The sequence below is a fragment of the Pseudorca crassidens genome, chromosome 1 (assembly GCF_039906515.1).
Source record: "Pseudorca crassidens isolate mPseCra1 chromosome 1, mPseCra1.hap1, whole genome shotgun sequence".
Classification (NCBI taxonomy): Eukaryota; Metazoa; Chordata; class Mammalia; order Artiodactyla; family Delphinidae; genus Pseudorca; species Pseudorca crassidens.
In genome coordinates this window covers 31,798,013-31,822,531 of record NC_090296.1, presented here as the reverse complement: position 1 = coordinate 31,822,531, position 24,519 = coordinate 31,798,013, and the positions used below count along the sequence as shown (strand labels likewise).

General features: G+C 34.0%; 1 protein-coding gene across 6 annotated transcripts in view; it reads left to right on the top strand.

The window, feature by feature from the left end:
- PCNX1 (pecanex 1) overlaps nucleotides 1–24,519 on the top strand; it is a 171,087-nt gene that overhangs the window by 56,009 nt on the left and 90,559 nt on the right. For 3 of the 6 annotated variants that reach the window (XR_010942113.1, XM_067731819.1, XM_067731797.1), the window contains exons 6-8: nucleotides 1,440–3,143; nucleotides 12,728–12,860; nucleotides 18,782–18,966. Coding sequence is in view for 5 of the 6 variants with exons in the window: in XM_067731819.1 (XP_067587920.1) it covers nucleotides 1,440–3,143; nucleotides 12,728–12,860; nucleotides 18,782–18,966 (2,022 nt within the window). In the remaining variant the exon portion in view is untranslated. The remainder of the gene's footprint in view (nucleotides 1–1,439; nucleotides 3,144–12,727; nucleotides 12,861–18,781; nucleotides 18,967–24,519) is intronic. The other 3 variants (XM_067731833.1, XM_067731825.1, XM_067731811.1) reach the window with 2 other exon arrangements.

Genomic DNA, 24,519 nt, shown 5'->3' with positions numbered 1-24,519 from the left:
GCTTATTAGGGATATAGAGAGTTTTTAGAAATAACATTATAAATTAATACTACAGAAAAGTAAATACAGTACTAATTTTTAAATTTGGGTTTTTAGAGAATATAAGAACCCAAGTACAGTGGCACAGTTTTGGACAAATGAAAAGAACATTGGTTTCACTTATCTTGAAGACTTTAAAACATAAGATAAAACCTAATATGTCATTTATAAATCACAATTTATATGGTACATTCTAGAGGCTACCTCTAAGTTTTTAATTACTTAGATCTAATCTACATTTAGATTTTTTAAAGTACGTAAGTATTTTTAGTAGTTCATTTTTATTTTATATTAGTCTTAAGGGAAAATGTATGCTTTTATTATTTAAGGTAACTCTACTGGGAAGAGTCTAACTTATTATAGAATCTGTTATTGTATTTTTCCTATCTAGTTATGATAAATAAGACAATAATATTTCATTTTATTGAGCTAACAGGAGATTCAACCATCCTTATCTGTCAAAAGGTATATAGAAAATCAGCTATTGTACACTTCGGTTGTCAAGCTATATTTCAAGATAAATTACTATGTAGGTAGGTGGGTAGATGGGTTTATTTATATTTATATCTATATTTATATATATAGTATATATGATAACTCAAGTCACTAATCACTGCCCTAAATGGAGAACTGAAGGAATAGTCTTACAGATACAGGAGGGGATATGTATTTTTTTCATGAAGCATTTTGTAATTGTTGCATCCGTGGTGAAAGATAAAATGTAGTATTTTGCCCTGTAATTGTTGTTTTAATTTTTTTCAACCCCTGTGAACAGTAACATATCTTATATCATTATATCATATCTTGTCTGTGCATTGGTCAGCCTCTTGATTTTTTTGTTTGTTTCTGATTACTCTAGGTTTTTGTGGATTTGTAAAGCAATTATATTAGTTTTTTTTTAAAGATTTTTAATTTTGCAAGGCAAAATAATGATAGCTACCATACATTGTGCTAAGCAACGTTATGTTATTAACTCAATATTAAGTTATTCCATGGTACTGAGATTGATATCACATTTTACAGATGAGGAAACAGAGGCTTAGAAAGGTAACCCAAGGTTACCTAGTTAGTAAGTTAGGGACAGAACTCGCACAGAAATCCAGATTCATTTTAAGTATAATCCTTCGTTGCTTCTTATTTTATTGTTAATAATCTATAGAACTTTTTCTGAAGCCAGTTGAAGATTTGGAAATTGAGTTCATTCCGTTAGTAGAATGCTTTCTTTGTACCGCAGTGAAATAAAACCAGCCCTTCGGAATAACTGGTCAACTGTTATTCAGTAAGCTACTTGAGAAATTGTTTATACTTTTATGGTACACTGTGAATTCTTTCCATTGTTAAAGAGTAGAAAAACAGATTGTAGATTTGTGTTAACATTTCCAAATATATGTTTGAAACAGATTTGGCAACTGATCGGAAGCTCTTCCGTTTGGTCTCCAATGATTCCTTCATCTCCATTCAGCCGTCCTTATCCTCATGTGGACAGGACTTACCAAGAGACTTCAGTGACAAAGTGAGCCTGCCAAGTCACAGCCACCACCACCACATCGAGCAGTCTCTATCCAGTGCCTGTGACACAGAAGTAGCATCTCTTGTCCCTTTACATTCACACTCTTACAGGAAAGATCACCGGCCGCGAGGTGTACCACGGACTTCTAGCTCTGCTGTGGCTTTTCCAGACACTTCACTGAATGACTTCCCTCTATATCAGCAAAGACGTGGGTTAGATCCTGTTAGTGAGTTAGAATCTTCCAAGCCTCATTCTGGATCCAAAGAATCCTTGGTGGAAAATTCTTGTTTATCTGGGGAATTTCAGCTTGTCGGTGAGCTGAAAAACAGTAATTCTCAGCCACCTACCAAAAGTGGGAAGAGCAAACCCTTGAAAGCAGACAAAAGCATGGACAGCTTGCGGAGTCTGAGCACGCGCAGTAGTGGCTCAACAGAGAGCTACTGCAGTGGTATGGACCGGGACACTCACAGCACCGTCAGCAGCTACAAAAGCGAGCAGACCAGCTCCACTCACATAGAGAGCATCTTGTCAGAGCACGAGGAGTCTCCCCAAGTGGGAAAGAACACTGGTCAGAAGAAAGAGTGCTGCGCTGAGCCAGAGGACAAGAGTAGCTGTGCGAGTGACAAAAGGACTAGCAGTGAAAAAACTGCCTTGGAAGTGAGTACAAATAGTGGGGTTCAAGAAGCCAAGCATTCTAATAGCTCTGATGATATGCACAATCAGAAAGGTCTCAGCACCTCTGCATCTGAAGAAGCCAATAAAAACCCCCATGCAAATGAATTCACTTCACAGGGGGACACACCACTTGGGAAAACTGCTGAAAACAAAGAGGAGGAGAGTGATAAGCCAGCTGTTTCAGTGGATTCAAAAGTTGGTAAAGATGTTGGTGGAAAGCAAAAGGAAGGGGATGTACGACCTAAATCCTCTAGCTTAATCCACCGGACAGCCTCTGGCCATAAGTCAGGCAGGAGACGGACAGGAAAAAAACGGGCTAGCAGTTTTGATTCAAGTCGGCATAGGGACTATGTGTCCTTTCGAGGTATTTCTGCTACCAAGCCACATAGTGCTATATTCTGTCACGATGAGGACTCCAGTGACCAAAGTGACTTGAGCCGAGCGTCAAGCGTTCAGTCTGCTCACCAGTTCGGCAGTGACAGCTCTTCTAGCACCACTTCTCATTCATGTCAGTCTCCCGAGGGCAGATACAGCGCCCTAAAGACCAAACACCCTAAGGAGAGGGGCACCGACCCTGAGCACGCACACAAAGCCCATCTGGGCCCCGAAGGAACTGGCAAAAAGCGGACAGCGCGGCGGACTTCCAGCACAAATAGTGCCAAGAGTCGGGCCCGAGTGTTGAGCCTGGACAGCGGCACAGTAGCGTGTTTGAATGACTCCACTAGGCTCATGGCACCCGAAAGCATAGAACCCTTAACCACTTCAAAATCAGATCTCGAGGCCAAAGAGGGAGAGGTGCTAGATGAGCTGTCTTTATTGGGACGGGCTTCCCAGTTAGAGACAGTCACTCGATCTAGGAACAGCTTGCCAAGCCAGGTTGCGTTTCCTGAAGGCGAAGAGCAAGACGCAGTCAGTGGAGGTAAGCAAATTGCAGGAAGAGATTTACCCAGGAGTCACTGTCATTTTTGGTGCTATTGATTGGAGTACCAATTTAGAGTGTATTTTGTGTTAATAGCCCCTCTTCCACTATGTTGTTAAAATAAACTTTCTTTCCATGAAGAAGGAGATGGTTATCTTAGAAAAGGTTTTGGTGTGAACACCAAGAAAATGTTTTTTCGTTGTATCATTTGAGTATGTCAGTTTGTTCTTGAGGGCATTCACCTTTTCTAAGCCATTTGCCACCTGTTAATGTTTTACCAGGAGTAACAAAGAATTGGTCCCCTTCCTCCTTTGTACAGCCATAGCAACAACAAAATGTAGAATTTTATTAGGGCGCCAAACCATTTTTAGTTCTCTCTTATACAATGTGTGCTACTGAACTTTCAGAATCAGGTCGCTCAACCTGTTATATAAGATTTGTCCAAATATTACTTTAGCTCTGACTGTGTACTTTGAAAACTTGTGGCTCTTTTTTTGTCTGTCTCTTTGGTTTTATTTCTTGCTTACTCAAGTTTTAGGCATTAAAAACATTTTATTTTTTTTCTGTAACTTCACATCAAATTTATTAATCAGCGTTTATAGTTTATATTGACATTTATTGTCCATTAGTGGATATATGGTGCTCCCTATGATAACAGTGATGCTGTTTTGATTAAAGTAATAGCTTATTTATTTCAGGTTTATGAGGAATTGTGCAAAATTTGATAGGTGATTTTATATTGTCAGTGTGTATTGGCCATTTTGTTTTTTCAGAGTTGTTTCTTGGTATTTCCTTCTGCCCAGAACAGTTTGCTTACTGTTTGCTTATTATGGAGTCTCATTCTTGACTAGAATCAGAAGAGTGAAGTCCTGTGTTGCTAGCTAGCACGTGGCTTTTTTATCCTCCACCTCATATCCTTTAATAAAGCTTATATCTTTAGTTTTAAAGTTTATAGTCTGTTGGTGTAGTAATGTTCAGTCTTTTAGGAAAAGTTAAGCTGAGTTTTTTGTTTGCACAAACATTCTGAAACAAGGAACAAGCTTTTTCTCTCAAAGAATTCTAATTTCACCCACAGTGTTTTAAAAGTCCATAATGTGGTAGACATTCTCTTCTTTTGGTATAGTTTCTAACAAAGATTAATTTCTAATGGGAATGTAAAAAAATGATCTTTAGTACCTAAGGAAGAAACTAGTCTGTCAGACCTAAATATTGAGAACTAATTATATCTGAAGTTATAATCATTTGGTGACAATATAATAATTAAATTCCCTCAAGTCTTTGATATGGGTATCATTATGTTTTTTATAAAAGGTCTGAAATGCTTTTAGTGATTTCTCACACAAATCATATCAGATATGTTCACAATATGCAAGAAACCATTGGGTTTTAAATTATAGCTTAATTTTTATTAAAGTTGTCATTAAAATAAATTTTAAGAGTGAATATGCAATGATAGAAAAATATTGCTGTTCTAAATATTGTTGAAATGTAAATACTAAAATATATGTAAGAGCTATAGTAAATCTTATGTCTTTGTCTTTAAAATGCCATTTCCTCTTCACAGGGACGTGGGGCGTTCTGTTTTTTAGGAAAAGTTATATGAAGGTCTTATTTGCTTCTCAGTGCTGATCTTTGACTAAGATGAGCCCTCATTTTTCGAGATTCCAGCTTTTGTTTGTGTTCTTATTTTTTTTTAATAAAACAAATCATTGACTGTTAATAAGAAACAAATAATGAACTAAAAATATCCAGGCACTTTAGTGGAATAAATGTAATCATCTCCGGGCTGTTAAAAAACATTTTTTGCCAAAGGAAGGCATTGTCGGGGCTATTTTTCTTTGAGCTTCAGTGTGTTTAGAATAAAAATAAGATCAAAACTAAACTGCTTAAACGTATTGGATTTATATTTAGTTGGTTTTCATGACATTTTATGAGGGTCTTGTTTGGGCTTTTTGGATGATTGGTGGTAGTGGGAGGGGATATATTTTGGTTTTCATTATTTAAAAATTATATAGACTCCCAAGTACTTTGTAAAATTTATTAGATTGTTACTTCTTTTTGATAATTAGGAGAAATTTTTCTTGGCTATCTGTTCTGCTTTACATACTCTACTCCTGAAATGTGTCAGCACAACAGAGGATACTGCTTGACCATTCACATGGCTATACATAAACCATAAGTAGATTTTATCCTAATGAATTTGGACGTGTTAATGAGCTCTCTGATGATTTCTTTTTGTCTTATCTTTAAGCTGAATGGGTGTTGGTCCTGTGGAAGGATGGAACTAAGGAAGTGTACTTTAAAATAGTAAAATAAAATATTCTAAAATAGCAGGTACCTAATACAGTGACACGGAGTCATACATCCTTGTTAGTATATGGGCTCATTGTAGTTGTGACTCCGGGAAAGCTGCTTACCTTCTTAAGCCTTGGCTTCCTCATCTTAAAATGGAGATGATAGTAGTTTCTATCCCATAGGGGTTTGTTTTTTGTTTTTAATAGATCTTTATTGGAGTATAATTGCTTCATGATACCGTGTTAGTTTCTGTTGCACAACAAAGCGAATCAGCCACATGCATACACATGTCCCCATGTCCCCTCCCTCTTGAGCCTCCCTCCCACCCTCCCTATCCCACCCATCTAGGTGGTTGCAAAGCACCGAGCCAATCTCCCTGTGCCATGCTGCTGCTTCCCACTAGCTATCTGTTTTACATTAGGTAGTGTATGTATGTCGATGCTACTCTCACTTCGCCCCAGCTTCGCCCATCCTACAGGGTTTTTATGAGGACTAACGGAGTTAATAGATGTAAAATGCTTACAACAGTGCCTGGCACGTAGTAACAGCTTAATAGTGCTGATGTTTCTATTTCACAGGCCAGTCTGTTACACTACTCATATGTATCCTGTCCTTAAAGTTGAAGAAAATGATTAGATATAGAAAAACATTAAAGATACTCTCATTGTGCCATTGTGAAACTCAATAATAGTAAAAATAAATAATCTGAATTCCTAATTTCTTACATAATACCAAAAAGAAAAATATTTTTATTAACATCTAATCTAGTAATACGGATTTTAATCTTACCTTGGCAGCAATAGGTCATATAACTTTTCTTTTGATACTGAGTCACATAGCAAATGATTGTTTTCATAGGACGTCTCACCGTTGATCTAGTACTTCGGTTAAAATTGGATTTCATCCATAATGTTCTGTGATTGCTTAGGCAGGAAAATTTTATATTCAGGCTAAGACATTTCTATTGATGATCTCTTGTTTTTGCATTTAATTTTTCTTTTATAATTATAAAGCATATCTTTAATAACTTATGACTAGTATTTTAGGAATAAAAAGTACAGACAAGTTATATACGATAGAAAATTATCCTGTTTTCTTTTGGGTAACTTAAACTTATATGTTGCCTGATTCAACAGACTGTAAAGAGCAACCAGAATAGGAAGGTTTATATTCATTCTGTTATTCTTTGTATTTTTTTCTGAATTTCTCAACCTCTGTTTTTCTGTTTGAGAAAATTATTTTAAATGTAATACTTGGGTCACTATTTTATAAGCATGAAATAGGATCCTATTATAATATTTTTGTGTTAGGAACCAAAGATAGTCTTTTTTTAAGGGAATATCACTTTATTTAAAGAAAAACCAAACCTTCTTGATAAACAGTTTATGAGGGTTTGTACCATGCATGTAAATTTGATCCCAAATATCATTGAAAAAAAAAGACAAAGACCACTGAACAGACAAGAATATGTGGATTAAAGCTGTTTTATTTTACTGAATAGAGGGACTCTAAATTCTAAGAAACTTAATTTTCTGATTTCCCAGTCAAGATAGTAAGTGAGAAGAAGAAAATTAGTAGAAAGAGAGGGGTGCTTGTAGAGGCTAAAAATAATGACAGCAGAAGAAATGCACTGCTAATTCTACGGAAGCTGGAATAACCATACACACCAGTGCCAAAAACAGAATGGTAGGGAGTCATTAAATCCAGGGCAAACTATGTTAATTTGTTCAAGGACATCATAGTATCATAACTTAATGCTGTATTACAGTATAACGCACTAATAAATGTATGTGACTAAGGAAAGATTGTATTATATTTAGTCTGTACTGAGAAGAAAGCTTAGACATATAAAACCACATAGAAGAATGCTCATTAGATGTAGTAAGCAGGTTTGTATGCTTCAGTTACTTGAAAAAATTATCTTCTTTTAAAGCAGTGTCAAGAAAAGAGGTATTTTATTGATGAGGCAAATAAGGGTTTGTGTATCAAATTCCCAAAACCAGCCCATTCTTTCTAGCAGCAGTAAAGTTCTGTATAAGGATTCAAACAGTTACATTTTAATACCACCTCTAATTACTAACTGGATAGTCCGGCAAGCCATTAAACCTGTGTCTCAATTTCCTCAATTGTGAAACAGTAATAATAACTGTTCAAGCATGTCTCACAGTTAATGATCAGACTCTAACAAGCTTCCATGTGTCAAGTGCTTTTTAGATTTATTATGAAAACTAAGACACTGATGCCATTTGTAAGGAAGTTTTCCTTTTCAAATATGTCACTTCAAATATATATTCTTCACTAATGATCCCTTATTATGTGAGTCTCCTGAAAACATATTCAAAATTGTTTCTGAGTGCAGTTTTCCAGGAGAGAGGGTCTATCAGACCATTCACAAAGGATTCAAAAAGATTAGGAACCACCTATGAAAGTAAGTAATCCTTAAACTATATATCTTTTAGGAAATGTTCCTAAATGACTCCAGAGTATCATTTAACTTTGTCTACCCAACTATATTTGTGTGACTGCCTGGGATTATGGAGAGTATCAATAAAGATATGTAAATTCTCTAACTCAAGATACAGCTAATAATTTTGCTGTTGTTTGCTACTGTTTGTTGGTTTATGTCTCAAAAAATAGAGTAGACCTTTAAAATGTTTTCATAGATGGAAATTATTTTAATTCAGAATGAATGCTTAGAAATTGTGCAGCAGATTCTTGTTCTTTGGCCTCCCAGAAAATGATGCTTGTAAGCATTTGTTTCTATATTAGAACAAAATCTTTGCATGCTGATGTTAGCATCATTCTTGACTGACATGGAAAGTAAGAAAGGGAAAAGATGTTTAGATAAAATGGATTTCATGCCTAGACTAAAATATTTCCTTTAAAATTTTTTTGCAAAATCATTTGAATGTTCATTTCTTCATATAGTAACTTAATTCTTAAGTAAAATAATTTTTACCTTGAAGAATATTTCAGTGTATTTCAGAATGTTTATATTTTAATTTTCTGAAATGTGTATATATTTGTTTCATACTTTCATCTTTTTTTCTTAAAGTGTTGGCTTAAACAGCTTGCTTCTGTGGTACCAAAACACACATTTTTATTTTCGTGATCTTCCCAAATTTACTCCTTTTTTCCTACAATAGACACTGCCCTCTGAAAACAACACCTTTCTTGAGCAGTGTCTTCTGTCTAAATTTTTATCAATTCATTTACTAGCCATTGAGCTATCACAAGAGGCCAGCCATAGCAGCATGTAACAACTAGAAAGCAGCTTATTACATATGAATCCTTTCACTAGCAGTCAGCTGTATGATTCGCATCATTTTTAAGTGGCATCTTTTTCTATATGTATTTTTGCTCATAACTTTCCAATTTTTGAGATACAGTGTGAACAATCCTCACCTCCTGCCTCACCAAATTGTGTTCTTTTGTGCCATCCCAGTCATCCTGAAAGTATATTAGTGCCTTTAATGCTTTCCCTGTTTTTTAACAGACTAAAACAAACTGGAAGTCTATTGTTTTAATACCCCCATATTAAAAAAAAAATACTGCATTAAAATAATTCACTATAGAATGTGTAGAATTTTCCTTAACTCGTTGAGATAAACGGGAAGTAACTCCTTAGGCGGGAGGTGTGTATTTTGTTTTCTCTGTGGTCTTTAGGAATAGATCAGACCACAGCTGTCTAAAATATCATTGGATATCTGTGCCTTGTGCATGAGAATGTTTAAACTTAATTGAATGATTGTATCACTACTCCAGAAATAGAGGTAAATTATCTGAAGTTATCTCTTAAACTTATGATCGTAATTCAGTCTCTTGAAGTCTTTTTAACACAAAGAAATAATTAGAAAGTCAAGACTCTTATAATTTTTTAAAAAATGTTAAAAAATTCACATTTGTCTAAATATATGTCCTTGAAAGTGCTTTATATCTGTCTTGCCATTCATGGTTTTTGAATCACTTGAATGTTTGTGGTTTTTTTCTCCTTTACCTACACATGCATAAAATTTAGTTGTACCTAGAGTGCTAAATTTTTACTGTTTGCATTTTATACTCATTATTATACTAGTTAATTTTATTCTTTGCCAGGGGATACTGAGTTTTAAGCAATATCAACTTCAAAACCAGGTTTTAAAGTGTTTTCTCTCTCCCCTCTGGTTCCCTAGTTAAAATATTTTGTTGTTGTTGTTTTCTTTCTCTTATAAAGTTAAAGGATTCAAAAAGAGTTTTTTGTAGTTGGATTGTGGAAGTGAATTTTCATCAAGTAAGGCTATAACTTATGTGACTGAGCATGCTTACAGCAAATTATTTTTAAGCTTTAGACACTTTTTCCCCCTCGGCTCTAATAGAACTGGACCCCCACTGGAACCTGTTCCAAATGGAAATGTTCTATATAAGTAGCACCTTCCCAGGGGGGGCATGGTTTAATCTTATTTGTGTGACCATAAATAATAGCACAGTGTTTTCAGCTGAATGTGTGATCCTAGCTACTGTTAAACGGGTGGCTCTAGTAAACATTGAATATTCTTTTATCATCGGTTATTTATACCCTGAATATTACAGAGGATAACATGGGCAGTAATCAGAACTCCATTTTAATATGTTGTTCTATGGACGTCTAAACTTTTGATATGTTTCTAAAACTATTTTCTTAAGAAAATAATGTTAATAGTTATTTTGCAGATAACAAAATGTAAGTGGTATGTTACTAGCAAAAAAAAAAAAAAAAAAGTGCCTTCTGGAGAAGCCAAAGAACATTTTGACTACAAATGGACACTGTAGTTTTGTTTTTTTGTCCCAATACTATGGAATAACTAGCTTTTATTTTAAATTAACCCCATTAAGTCCTCAGTAGAAGGAAGATAGTAAAGAAAGCTGTTTCCTATGTCCCTTCTTCCTCTTCTCAGTATTCAGTGATCATCTATTCCTTCTGAATAATTTTAGTACATTTTATGGATTAAATTATCCCCTATAAATTCTATCTGGGTAAATTTACTCTGTTATTTTGATTGAAACAACATATCTAAAACTAGAATGAATGTTTGATAGTTTCTTAAGAGAAGTGAATTGACCTGTGAATTGAGCAATAGTTTATTACAACAAAAGAATAGAAATCTTCAATATAATTTCAAAAATAAGTCTTGAATTGAGGTTTAAAATAGTGACTTAAAATTTCATAACCCAAATTAACCTTACTGACGTCTGAGAACCATTAATAGGTATATGAGTCACTCATCTAACTTCTCATTTCTTCTTTCAAGTGGCTTGTTTGCTTTGTTTTATCCTTCATCCAATGACTGCCATGCCAATATTATGTTTTCTTCTTAGTGACAGTGCTGGTTACTCTTTCCTTTGTTGAGGTCTTGGTTGTCAGGAATAGGGAAAGCACACAATATGCTCTGTAGGTTACAGTGACAAACAGGCATCCTTGACTCTAAATCAGCACCATACGATACAGCTTTCTGTGGTGATGGAAGTGTCTGTATCTGGCCACATGCAACTGTTGAGCGCTTGAAGTATGGGTCATGAATCTGGTAAACTGAACTTTTAATTTTCATTAATTTAAGTTTAAATAGCCATATATGGCTAGTGGTTACCATGTTGGACAGCACAGTTCTAAATAATCATATTTAATCAGCATTATTTGTTCTCACAGGTCATATATAATTTTTGTATACATGAGCTTTTACATCACAAGTAACAGCCTTTTCACATTAAAGGAATTCTCATTATATCACAATAAAACTGGTGAAAGAAAAGAAAAGAAGTATTAGCTCCGGGAGTCAAGTTTGGTTTGGATTCAAAGCCCCAAAGCCTCATTCTGATTTAGTTTTCTAACTTTAGAATGTCACTGGAGTGCGTGAGCAGAGAAAGAAAGAAGGAATGTAAATTGTTGACCCGTTATTTGTGACTTACACTTCTTACCGGCAGAAGCTTGCCAAGTGGGTGAAATAATTCTGTGCTTGTCATCCCTTTAATAAAAGAAAACATTGCCTAAAGATAGAGAAGTCCATGTCTTCTGGAGGTAATCCATATATTCCTAATTATAATGGGTTAATTACACAAAGAACGTTCACTGGGGCAGCCTGGGGAAGGGATAAAGGTGTAAACATTTAAAAGAATACTTTATTAAAATCAACATTTAAATTGATGGAAATGGCTGTTGCTAAGCAGAATAATGATGAGAATTAGTAACGCCTTCAAAATGTCAAGAACACTTGTCAGAGAACTGAAGTCAAAATACAACACTGTTGATTTTGTAATCCATTTCATACTTGCTGAAAAGAAAGAAATTTTCATTTGTTGTAAAAAAAAAATGTCATCTGGCCTAAGTTGTTTTGTCTTTATTCATATTTAGTATCAAAATACCCTTTCGCAAAATCAAAATGATTCTTAAAATATTTAGATCACTATAGGAAACAATTGTTTTAGATTCAAATGGATAAACATCATTTTGCGTTTTGTTTTAGAAACCCAAATCAGTCATGGTTTTATAAAATTTTATGTAATTCTATTAAGCCATAGTTTCGATTTTCTCATTGTTATATATTTGGTTTTAGTTTGTACTTTATTGCTTTTGGATTAAGCTATGGGTTTCTAATTTTTTTGGTGATATTTTGCTGACATTTGCTTCCTAGTGTTGAGGGGACCAGTGTGAGGGCATGGAGTTGAATAAAGTTTGACGGTAGCCAACTACTCTACAGTTAACATATACACATGCTACCTTGAATTGAGCATTTAAAAAGCTAGTTGTGCAGCATAGCAGGCAGCAGTTTCATTTAATGCTGCCAAAACTATGGCACAGGGTAGTGTGAGATAAACTTACTGCCTGACTCCTCGTCATCACAGGTACTATCATTGTTGCTTTTACTGTCTTCATGAAAGGAAGAAATTAATGCCCCTTTACCATTGGTTGGAACTGACACATACAGTACCTTTAAGGCTGACTTAAAGGGCTAGTAGAGGAATATGGGACTAAATAAGACTTCTAGAAAAAGATTTAAAACAACAGAGATCTTAAAATAGAAAATTGAGGTTGAAGAGAAGACGGTGAGGCCAGATAACATCAGAAACATTATTTTTAAAGAAACAGTTATCTTTAATAAAAAGGATTGTGTGTAGTCCCTGACTTCCCACCCTCAAAGTAGAGGGAACTTGACTAACTGAGCCAAAAGGTTTTCATAGGTTCACTGTTAATCTGCCGTATCTGGGGAGGACAGGCTCAGCTGCTGTTTACGCCTCTGACCTAGGCTCCTGTTTGACCTAAGTCTGTCTTAATGCAGCAGCACAGGCCAGCGAGGAGGCAGTGTCATTTCGCCGTGAACGCAGCACATTTAGGCGCCAGGCAGTACGGCGCCGGCACAATGCAGGGAGTAACCCTACCCCTCCTACATTGCTCATCGGATCACCCCTAAGGTATGGTATTTTAAAATTCCACCAAGCTTAGCATGCATGTAACAGACCTCTAACCTGTTCTGTCAGTCTCAAGAAAGCATTTATTAAATAGCTTTGTTTTTCTTTTTTCTTCCAGTTTCTCTCCTATACTGTACGCTTCTTTAGGCTTTCTCTGCATGTGACTGAGCTTATTGAATTATGCATGTCTTATATTGCATTATTTAAACAAAATGATCAGATTGGTTTAGCCAATTTTAAATCACAAAAATTATTTTAGGGCAGTTATAGAAATGTAAATAGAGGCCTTAAGTCAGCTTTTCATTTTTTTTCCTACACCAAACTAGTAATATTAATGCAGTATCTTTCCCGAACACCTTGAACAGTGTTCAGTATGAACAAATATGGACTGAGTGGTGAGCTTGTTGACGTCAGCCTGATAAACCAGTTTGATTATTTTATTTCACTAAAATATAATATATTTTATTTTGCATTGCTTGAAAATTAAACACCAGGACCTAGTAAATGACACGGAACTAGAATATTTAATTTTTGGTAACTTATGGTCAATTGGAGATATATATATATACAGATATATATATTTGTATGTACATTTATGGTGAATTTCTCAACCTCTATAGTATGCTGAACAAAAAAAAATTATTTTTCCAATATTCCTAATTAGGAAAGCATCTATTTATAATCTTGGGAGTAATTTTTAATTGAAATTCTTAAGCTTTTTTATTCTCAGTTATGTCAAATCTAATGAGCCTATGGCTTGAATTAGAAATATAAAAAAACCTATTCAAAAGACTTATGCTTTATTTAAAGAATACAAATATGGACGAAAATATATGTGCTTGCTTAAGCAGTGCGTATGTTATTATACTGTATGCTTTTATTAATCTCTTGTGTCCAAAAGCATCATTACCCAAATTATTTTACTACATTTTGAAATTCAAAAGGAAGAAAATTTGGTGAAATAACTGCTGTTGAATGCATGGTAGGTTTGAAGAGATAAATCCCTTCCCTTGTTAAAATCTTGTTCATGAAAGTAGCAAAATCCTTATATCTGTAAATCACTGCTTTATTTTATATTCCCCTTGGGATTTAAGACTGGATTGTTTTTCTGAGTTTTACATTACAATCAGGAACTTCATCTTTCATAGATCATGTTCCTAATTAATCCTGCAGTAATACATAATTTATAATGCAGTGTGGATTAGTTAAACCAATGTTTAAAATATAAAAATGGGAAAGCAACCATTGAAAAGAAACATTTGGTCTAGAAATCTTTTCTGAGTGCCTTTACTTTTTGTGAGCCCTCCTCTTCTATTTCCTTTGCTCCCTGAGGTAACTTTTTTTTGCTGATGGATTTGGGGTATAGTCCCAACCTGCAGAAGGTGTTCACCATTTCATTTTACTTTTCCTATTTTGTGTTTTCTAACCTCTTCTTTTCTTCCCCTTGAATTATACTTGCCATAGACATATTCTTTGCTTACCTTCTCACTCCATGTTGATATTTCTTAATCTTTTTTAACCTCTTTAGTCTTTAAAAATCCTTTCATTCTTTGGATCTCACTCACTAAACAAATGTAGACAAATTTGGTTTTTTTCTCTGCCTGGTGGAATATTAAAGAACTGTTCTAACTCCAGCCAACCACATAGGATTTCTAAGGTTTTAAATACATCACCATTCAAATGAGGATATGCTGTGAGCCCTTTATTTGTAAAGGGCTCACATTAGGATTTTTGGAAAGTAGTCTTCCAATAATCAGTCAGCATGTAGATTTTGTTAAGGTTCCATGGTATTTCCAGTACAAAGATTGCATGTATCTTAAAGAGGCTGACTTCATTATGAATGAAATAAGATAAAATTTAGCTGTGAGGAATTAGGAGAAACACCAATTGAATAAAACCATCTTTTTTAATTGCAAAAATATTCAGGTAAAGTAATAGTGGTATTCTCAATGTGAGTTACATAATAATCTCATATTTAAATAAATATAGGATAGCATGGTTATGCAAAACTTGAAAAACTTGTCAAAAAGAAATGGAATAGGTATGATAACACTTTAATTATAACTACTCTATAAATATCAGTAAAATCTATTAACTTATTTTAAAGTTTAATGAATAGTGTAAGTAATCGACAGTCTAAAAAGCAACTTGGTAGAGTATATGTCTCCAAAGATTGGGGGTGAATCATCAATTTCCTCACAAAGAGAATTTGCATGTATTTTTTTATGCTTGTTAGAATATCCTATTTCAGAATTACTTTTTAAAGTTTTTTTGTTCATTAACTTAACCTTGTAGGCCCTTATTAATTCTTCCCAGTTACTAGAGCTAAAAACAAAAATGAATATTTAAAAATTCTATAATAATATTAAGAGTTAGTTCTATATTTATCAGCCTAAATGTGATATCTTTTAGAACTCTAGTTAATGGACTGGAATGAAAATAAATCATCAGTGCATTTGGGGGAAGGGAAAGAAGCTTTACTGTATTCTTAAATTTATTTATTTATTTATTTTTATTTTTTTATTTTTTGCGGTACGCGGGCCTCTCACTGTTGTGGCCTCTCCCGTTGTGGAGCACAGGCTCCGGACACGCAGGCCCAGCGGCCATGGCTTACTGGCCCAGCCGCTCCGCGGCATGTGGGATCTTCCCGGACCGGGGCACAAACCCGTGTCCCCTGCATTGGCAGGAGGACTCTCAACCACTGCGCCACCAGGGAAGCCCTTAAATTTATTTTTTTAAATATAAGATTGAAAGACTTGTAATCAAATAAGGTCATAGTAATAACTGAGTCCATAATTGGAAATTCATATCATTTTGTGGTACACAGGAAGGAATCCACCAGATATTTGTTGCTTGTGTACTGTGTTCAAGATACTCTTCTGAGTGTTCTCTGGAGATTCATAGCAATAATGTGATCATACTCTTAGAGCTTATTGTTTAGTTGAGGAGATACATACAAAGATAACAGTGTAAGGCAGAATGTGTCAAATATTAAGTAAGTGGTACAGAGGAAGGAAAGACCAAGACCAACTATTTTTTTATCATTTAAATTAGAAGAGTTAATTAATTAGTGAGACTGCGTGTCAGTGATGCTACTGATAATTAATGGTTTAGAAACCTAAATTTCTACCTTTTGCTGTGTTGTGAAATAGTTGCTACCTTTTCTGAAACTGATAGTTTTGATATATAATTGGTATTGTAAAAAAGATTAATTTTTGTCAATTATTAGTTAGCTTAAGGTGAAGTACCACCTCCAGGAATAGTTTTCCTAGCAATTTGTGCAAAAATAATACGCTTTTTTCTTGTTGAACGATTCTTGAAAACAGGAATTCAAGGGACATAAATACTTTTTGTCTAGCTTTTGATGTTCAGAAACTGGACATTTACAACTGCATAGATTTTGGCTAATTGTCTTTGTTTCTTTATTCTGGAGTTGATTTTTGTGCACTGCCTAATATTTTGAAAACCTTTTATATATTGATATGTTGAAGATTAGCGTATTCTCAATACGTTCACATTAGAATACATCTAACTGCCGTATAGCACCTTTGTTTATGACTTTTAAGTGAAGAAATTGATGGAAAAATTTGTTGAGTATATATATACGTATATTATAAAATTTTGTCTTCTGAATCTGAAGGATCATAGTACTTGAGCTACTTAAAATTTTCTCCCTTGTGAAATTTGGTCATTTTGGTAAGGTTTATGGATAACTTTAGATGGCTTCCAAGGACAGACTTATTATTTATAGTTATGACTTAAAAAGTTAGTGCCGGTAAGCATTGTAAGTGTTTTGCAGACTTATTTGTTTTTAATATGTTGCATACATTCCTGTGCTCTATTTAGATTATGTACTTTTTTTTTTTTTTTTTTTGGCGGTACGCGGGCCTCTCACTGTTGTGGCCTCTCCCGTTGCGGAGCACAGGCTCCGGACGCTCAGGCTCAGCGGCCATGGCTCACGGGCCCAGCCGCTCCGCGGCATGTGGGATCTTCCCGGACCGGGGCACGAACCCGTGTCCCCTGCATCGGCAGGCAGACTCTCAACCACTGTGCCGCCAGTGAAGCCCTAGATTATGTACTTTTTATTGGCTCTAAAAGAAGCCTGAAAAAAAATTAATGTAACAGAACTTTCTGTGGTGGTGGAAATATTTTATAATCTGCACTGTCCCGTATAGAACACACTAACTACTAGCTTCTGCTCACTCTGGTAGCTGTGGTAGCCATGGTAGCCACTAGCTGTGTTACGTAGCTCTTGAGCACTTGAAATACGGTTAGCATGAATGAGGAACTAACATTTTAGTTACTTTAGTCATGCGTGGCTACTGTATTAGACAGTACAGTTCCAGAGTGTGTTCTGTTACCATAACCACAGCTTTAAGCAATATGTGAAGTATGTTTTACTTAGTCTTATTTCATGGTTACAGTTGACCCTTAAACAACATGGGTTTGAACTGTGTGGTTCCAATTACATGTGGGTATTTTTCGATAATAAATACTGTAGGGTGACATGATCCGTAATTGGATGAATCTTTGGACGCTGAACCGTGGATAAGGAGGGGCACTATAAGTTATACGCGGATTTTCAACTCTGGAGATTCGGCTCCCTAACCCCCGCGTTGTTCAAGGCTCAACTCTGCTTCAAATTACAGCTCTCTTCCCAGTCTGCAGCAGGATTAGTCTTGTTTTATAGACATCAGAGAAACCGCTGCGTTTAATTCAAAGGATTAGAGAGAAGTTGATACTCATGAAAATGATAAAGTTACCGAATAAGGCCATTTTAAGTAGCATACTTCTTTTAAATCCTAAACGGTCTAATAATAGTGCAGATATGCATTGAACATTATGTAGAAAATGACATATAGTAATTATACTCAGTGTTTTCATGAGTTTCATCAGTTTAAATTTGAGTGTTATACTAAGAAAGTTAAAATTCATAGTGTTTTAAAATATATATAAACAAAAAATGAGTTAAGAATATAATATAGTTTCTTAATTTTATCTAATTTTTAGATACTTTAGATAATTTTAATAACATTTATAATCACAAAATACTAAGTATTTTTAAATTTTTGTAAAATTCAGAAAAGACTATAATATCCCTTGAGAAATTACTGGTTTCCAAATTATTTTTATGGTTTTGTAAAACGATGGTTCTTGTAATGAAACTTTGATATGAATTGGAAAAGATAAGAACAAAATTCACTAAGGGAACATAATTATTTTAACTAACACTTGTATATAAAGCCTGTGGCCTTATTTCAGAACTATGTAGGCTTTTGATAGAAAAAACACTTTATATATGAATTATATTTCTTCTAGCATCTCAGCAGTCATTTTTATTTCACTTGATTGAGTCAGTGTTTTTTATTCTGGTTTTCTTCACTAGTTTGTGATTTTCTTTTGATTCAAAATTGTCATCTTGGTTGCATTTGATAAAGATTCTTTGGTTTTCAAGTGCATAGAAATGTTGTCTTATTGTGAATTTGAGATGCCAGAATATTTGAAAGAACAATTCTAGAATAATTATATCAAGGTTATTTATAAAAATGCATATTGAACTAAAAAATAGGTTTTTCCTATGAGGGACCAGCTACAGCCTACATATATTTAGTGTACTTGTGACTCTTCTTTGCTACATTTTTCCTTATACTAGGACTTTGTTGTCTTGAGGTGGAAAGGTGTCACAGATTGGTTGCTTTACGTATACATTGAAATTTTTCTGTGTTCATCACCATGAATCAGATTTCTAAAGACCAGAAATTTTAAGCCGGCAGTATGATCTGCATATTTTACAAAGTTTGTTGGCTCTTTCTTAGGTTACATTGAAATCTTTTTTTTTTTTAATTAGTTTTCTATATTGACTTCTAGCTATTGTTTTCTCTTTTCTTCCCTGTAATGTCTCCCCAATCCATGTTTTTTCCTAGCCTTCAAGATGGTCAGCAAGACCAGCAGTCCACAGCCCAGGTCAAAGTCCAGTCCCGCCCCCCTTCCCAGGCTGCAGTGCTCAGTGCTAGTGCCTCCTTGCTGGTGAGAAATGGGAGTGTCCACTTAGAAGCATCACATGACAATGCATCTGCTGTAGGCGGCAGCAGTTTGCACGATGAACTTGGTACGCAGGCCTTATATAATCTTGGTGACGTAAAACTTTGATGTGGCAGATAATGGGTAACAATGATTACACTTCTCTCCTGAGATAGCTTCATTTTGGAACTATGCATAAGAGCACTGTTTTTTAGGATTTGCCCTGTGTATAAGGAAAATTTGATATTTGCTTTTCCCTTTTCTGTTTCTTTCAACTCTTACTCTACATTTTCTTTTGAGCATGTCCGTTATTAATGGTAAAGTATTAATAAATGTTCATGCTTTACTGTCCTGTTATAACGATTTGGGCAATTTTACTATTTCTTGGCATTTGTACCATGTGGTGAAATGTTGAGTTTTAAAAAATTATTTTGATTGAACCTTAATTTCTCTGAATTCTCTGCTGCAGGAAAGGCAAAAGTACTTTCTAATGGCCTATTACTGTATAATCTTTCTTTTAAGTATTCTATATTTTACTTCAATGTCTATCATCTGAAATAGGACTTACTATAATTCTAAATGCAGTATTCTGAGGACATGATGGCTCTATACCACTATCAAATGACTTTATAAAGTTTTTTCTTTTTCCTGTTAATACATCTAAAAATAGAAATATAAGTTATTAAATAGTTAATTCTCAGAGAGGTGGTATAGTTTAAAGCCTCAGTAATGCCTTAAAAAGACAGTATTTTATACTGGTTTGTTTTCTACTTCTCTGTCCAGTTCAGCTTTCTCGTGCTCAAAATGCAGATTAATAGCAATTTAAGTAAATATAATGAAGAAGAAAATCCTGTTATTCAGAAATACATATTTCAAAGTATTATATTTGCTTATTACTGTGATTTTGTTTCTCCATATTATAACTGTCTTTCATTTATAAAGAAGATAATTTAGTTGATGCTTTTACTAGAAGGATGTATGGTATAGGGTGCCCAAAATAGGTAATAAAATTTCATATGCTATTTATTGACTCTTTACCCATTTTGTAAAAACTCTTAGTTACAGAGAGAATTAGTAAGTATTAGATATGCATATTGATGAAAATTGTCGTCTTTAGCAAATCTTATAGAAAGCTGAAAATGGTCATCTAAGATATTTACACATTAGAATGTACGGTGATTTCTAAATAAAATGAGAAGGCAATAAAACATTTTAATTTTAGAGTGCTTTTGCTTTTGAGTTTGTAATTTGAAGAGGGCAGGGAGTCTATAAAGAGGGTGTTTGAGAAGAGTAAGGTAAACTTTAGTTACTTGCTTTGACTGATAGTAGGGATGCTTCCTTAGTTGCAAATATATTGAGTAAATGGTATCTTTTTATTGACATTTCTCTTGGGTTAACCCAAAGTTCCTATGAACAGAGGACTTGTCAATTTGTATGTATAAAATTACAATCACTATCACCATTGTCCATTGATCATTTGGTAGTAGGTTAGCTAAGCTTAGTTTTAATCCATTTTGGATTTTTAAACTCTTGTCAAATGAAGAATAAATTGAACCAGTAGGTGATTTTCCTTTGTAAAAATTCTTAATTTGCTCAAAAAACTTGCTAAGCAAGATTTAGTTATAAAGTTTCATGCTTAAACCGCATGCAGATTATTGAGAATATGTACATGTCAATTTAGCATCTACTGGTAAATATTCAGGATATTCTCTTAAAATTTGGATTTTATCTTTTGTGTTAACTGCTTTCTGATAGTTCTTGGCCTGTGGTAATTGAATGTTGCCAAATTGAATGCTTAGTAATAATTAGCACAAAACACACAATCAATGGACAGTGTATACCTGTTTGTTTCATAGCACATAAGGTTGGCCAAAGAAGATTCTAAAAATGAACTGCAGCTGAACTTGAAGGAATTGGTAGACACTGATTTTTTAATATATTCCACTAGAATATTTTTGTTGCATAGTGTAATTTTCTACATGATTTTAATTAACAGTAGTAAAATAATTTTGTGTGAATGAATTTGGATACTGTATACTCAAATATGTTGAAGTTAGCCATGATATTCCCTGAAAGTATGGAGTATTTACAAAGGATTGCTTCCTTCCAAATTTAGCTTCTTCAACTGAAAATTTTAAATGTATAATTTTTACATGTGAAAATTTATAAATACACATAATACATTTATATAACACACTCATACACACTCAAACTTACATATATCCACTTATACATATATATGTTTGGATGCATATAAATTTTTTATGTGTATACATGTATATGTTGTAATTGTGCGTTTACTTTTTAAAGTGAGGAATATCAGCCTTTTTCGATTAAAGGAAACTTGCAGTCAGGCATTATTTAATTCCAAGGCTAGGTAGTTTTCCTTAACTATGTTTTTGACATTTTTACTCTGTGGTGTCATAATACATAACCACATCCATTTCCTATACTAAACCCTGAGAATCCTTATTTTTCTGTTGCATTTTATCTAGCATTTCAAGATTATCAGGTAGCATAGGACGTGGTGGAAAAGTTCATTGACGATGGCATTATAAGGTTTTATTAGTAGCTTAATCAGCAGAGAAAAATACATTTTCATCATCCATTTTCCACAGGCATAATAATTGTTCATCATAATTTTAAAAACTGAATTATAAGTGTATAATTTAGAACCTGGTTGGAAAAATTTGGATGGCTTCCTTTCTCATTTCTAGACTTCATTTCCATGGAAACTTTGTTTAAATAATTATGTAAGTGATGGGTAAGTTTTGAAGTTAAAATCTTTGAAAAGGAAATTACTATCAAAGAATTTCTCAAATCCTTCAATGTAACATGTTACTCTTTTTGTAAAAACCACATTCTAAAGGTTAATTTTCTTTTTATCAGCCTTTCGTTGAACTTATTTGCAGTTGATTTCATACTATAGTCTGAATTAAACTGCAGTTTTACTAAATAAAACAAGCTTTTGCTTATTACCCAGGTAAGTCACACAAGAGACAGTTTTTATGTTAATCCTGGCTTCCGCTTGTGAATTAAGAGTAGTAAATTGATGTAGTGATGAAACAGGTTATTATAATTGATAGTTAAACTCAATATATATCACATCTCAGAGGAAGTATTCTAGATGGGATCAAACAGGAAAATTTGTCTTTTTTTTTTTCTGTGTATGAAATTAGTGGTGGTGAGGATATGTTTTGAGAAGTATATATAAAATTATTTTCATGTGAAAAATAAAAATACTATTACAGGCAAGAAATGAGGACAATAGAGTTCTATGTTTATCAAGACATAAATGTAAAATATATAAATATCATAGGTAGTGTTCCTCTGAATTTAAGACTTTCTTAATTTCATTAATGTATTAGAGGTTTAAAGAGTAATGAATTGATTTTTCTAAGGTTTTTTAAAAATTTCATTACTATACAAGTATTTACAAAGAAGGTATTCTTTCTGATAATCCGCTTTACTACAGAACTTACTACCTTGAAAATGTGATCAGCTCTAGAAAAAGATTTAATGGAAATCTGGCAACACCCTATTGACCTTCTTAAGCAGTTTCTAGCAGCTATGCGTTATTAAGGAGAAATACAATTTGGAGGCTTTTAAATTTTTTTTTTTTAAAAAGCAGAGACTCAGATGATCTATAAAACTTTCAGTGATTTTTATGTTTGTCTTAGTGTTTAAAATAGATTATATTATTATGGACTACTCTGTAACATTTTGGGCTCTGTCATTAAGTACTTCTCATTACTATAAATACAAAGTCAAGATGGCTTTAAAGGGACCTTTGAGTCCATACTTTAGTCTCCTGTGTTATGGTAGATCTTTTTCATTCATCTAAACTAAAAGTTATATTCTTTTTTGCAACAACCTTGATCTTACCCTTTATTGTTGTTTTTGAATACAAATTCTATTTTTTGGACCTTTTTGCAGGGGAGGGCAACACAAAGTATTTATTTATTTAACGTCTTTATTTGGAGTATAATCGCTTTACAATGGTGTGTTAGTTTCTGCTTTATAACAAAGTGAATCAGCTGTACATATACATATATCCCCATATCTCCAGTATTTATAAACAAAAGTAAAATGTTTATTTTTATGGAAACAGTAAAAATGCTTCATTATCTCTGGAAGGAAGAAGTATTAAGAATTTAGGGGGATGTATTCTATTTATACTTTTTGGTGTAAGGATGGGAAAAGCATGTTCTAATACAAGTTTACAAATACTGGAAAATAAAATGAAGAAAATTAAGTCATCTGCAGTCTTACCATGCAGAGATAGTCACTATTAACATTTTATTTTTATTTCCTTTCTTTTTTAATGCATACATGTATATGCTTTTCTAACACAGAACTGGGATGATGTTGTATGACTTTTATGTCACGGTATGAGTTTTGCTTCTTGCTGTTTTCTCTTAGCACATTTGAACATTTATTCATGTTGTTTTTTAACTTGTTCTTAAGAGACTGCGTAGTATTTTATCACTGAGAGCTACATGAAAGGTAGTGTAGAATAGTGAACTCTAGAGTTAAACTTCCTGGCCTCAAATGCGAGCTCTACCACTTCCTAGCTGTGTGACCTTGGACAAGTTATTTTCTCTCCCTGTGCCTCAGTTTCCTCAGGTATCAAAGGGGGGGATAGTGATAATACTTCATAGGTTTGCGGTGAGGATTATACCTATTAAAATATTGAAAGCAATTAGAACAATGCCTGGCAATAGTAAATTACATAAATAATCATCACTATTACTGTTAACATTATTATTTATTACAATTTATTTAACCAGTTAATTAACCCCATTGTTAGTCTTCAAGATGAGTCCTGATATTTTCTATTGTAATAAACACTCTGCTGAACATCCTTTGCACAGCCCTTTCTGTACATCTGTGATTATATCCTTAGGACAAATACAGTGAAATGGAATTATCCGTCAAGGGGAAATAAACATTATTGAGACTTTGATGTATACTCTTAATTGCTTTATGGAAAGTTTGTTTACACTTTATCTGGCAGGGTTTGAGAGTGTCTGTTTTATCCCCACAAATATTAAAATTAAAAATAAACCTAGATAAATTTTATCTACTCTAACCGTCATTTCCTGGAAATGCTCAGAAGTTTATCATTGTTACTGTGGGAAGACTACCGGCACATTATCTTTAAAAGTTGGGGATGCTTGAACTACTCTAGGAATTTTACAGTAGATAACAGAGACTGGTTGAGATATCTGATTTGTCTCTTGCCAGTCTGTGTTGTAAAGAATTCATTGAAGCACTATATTAACTGCTTTCTAACATTAACATTCTTAAGATTCTAAATTAAATTTGACTAGTATGTGCATTAGTTAGAATATAGGTAGAGTCTTTAATGGAGAGACCTGCCCTCCCTCATCCCCCATCAGTGACTGAAATTAGAGAGAAGTTTACATTTCTCTCATAACAGTCTGTTGGGAGCTGTCCCTAGCAGATGGGTTGGTTCTTTTATCTTCCACATATGGCTTCCCTGCTTGGTCCACAGTGACTGCTCCAGTTGTTGACGTTTCCCCCCAGACAGGAGGGCAGTGGGGAGGGTGGTGCTAAAAAAAGGTCAAGGACAGCTAGCCTTCTTCTTTCAGACTGTGACTTGGGAACTGTGCCTGTC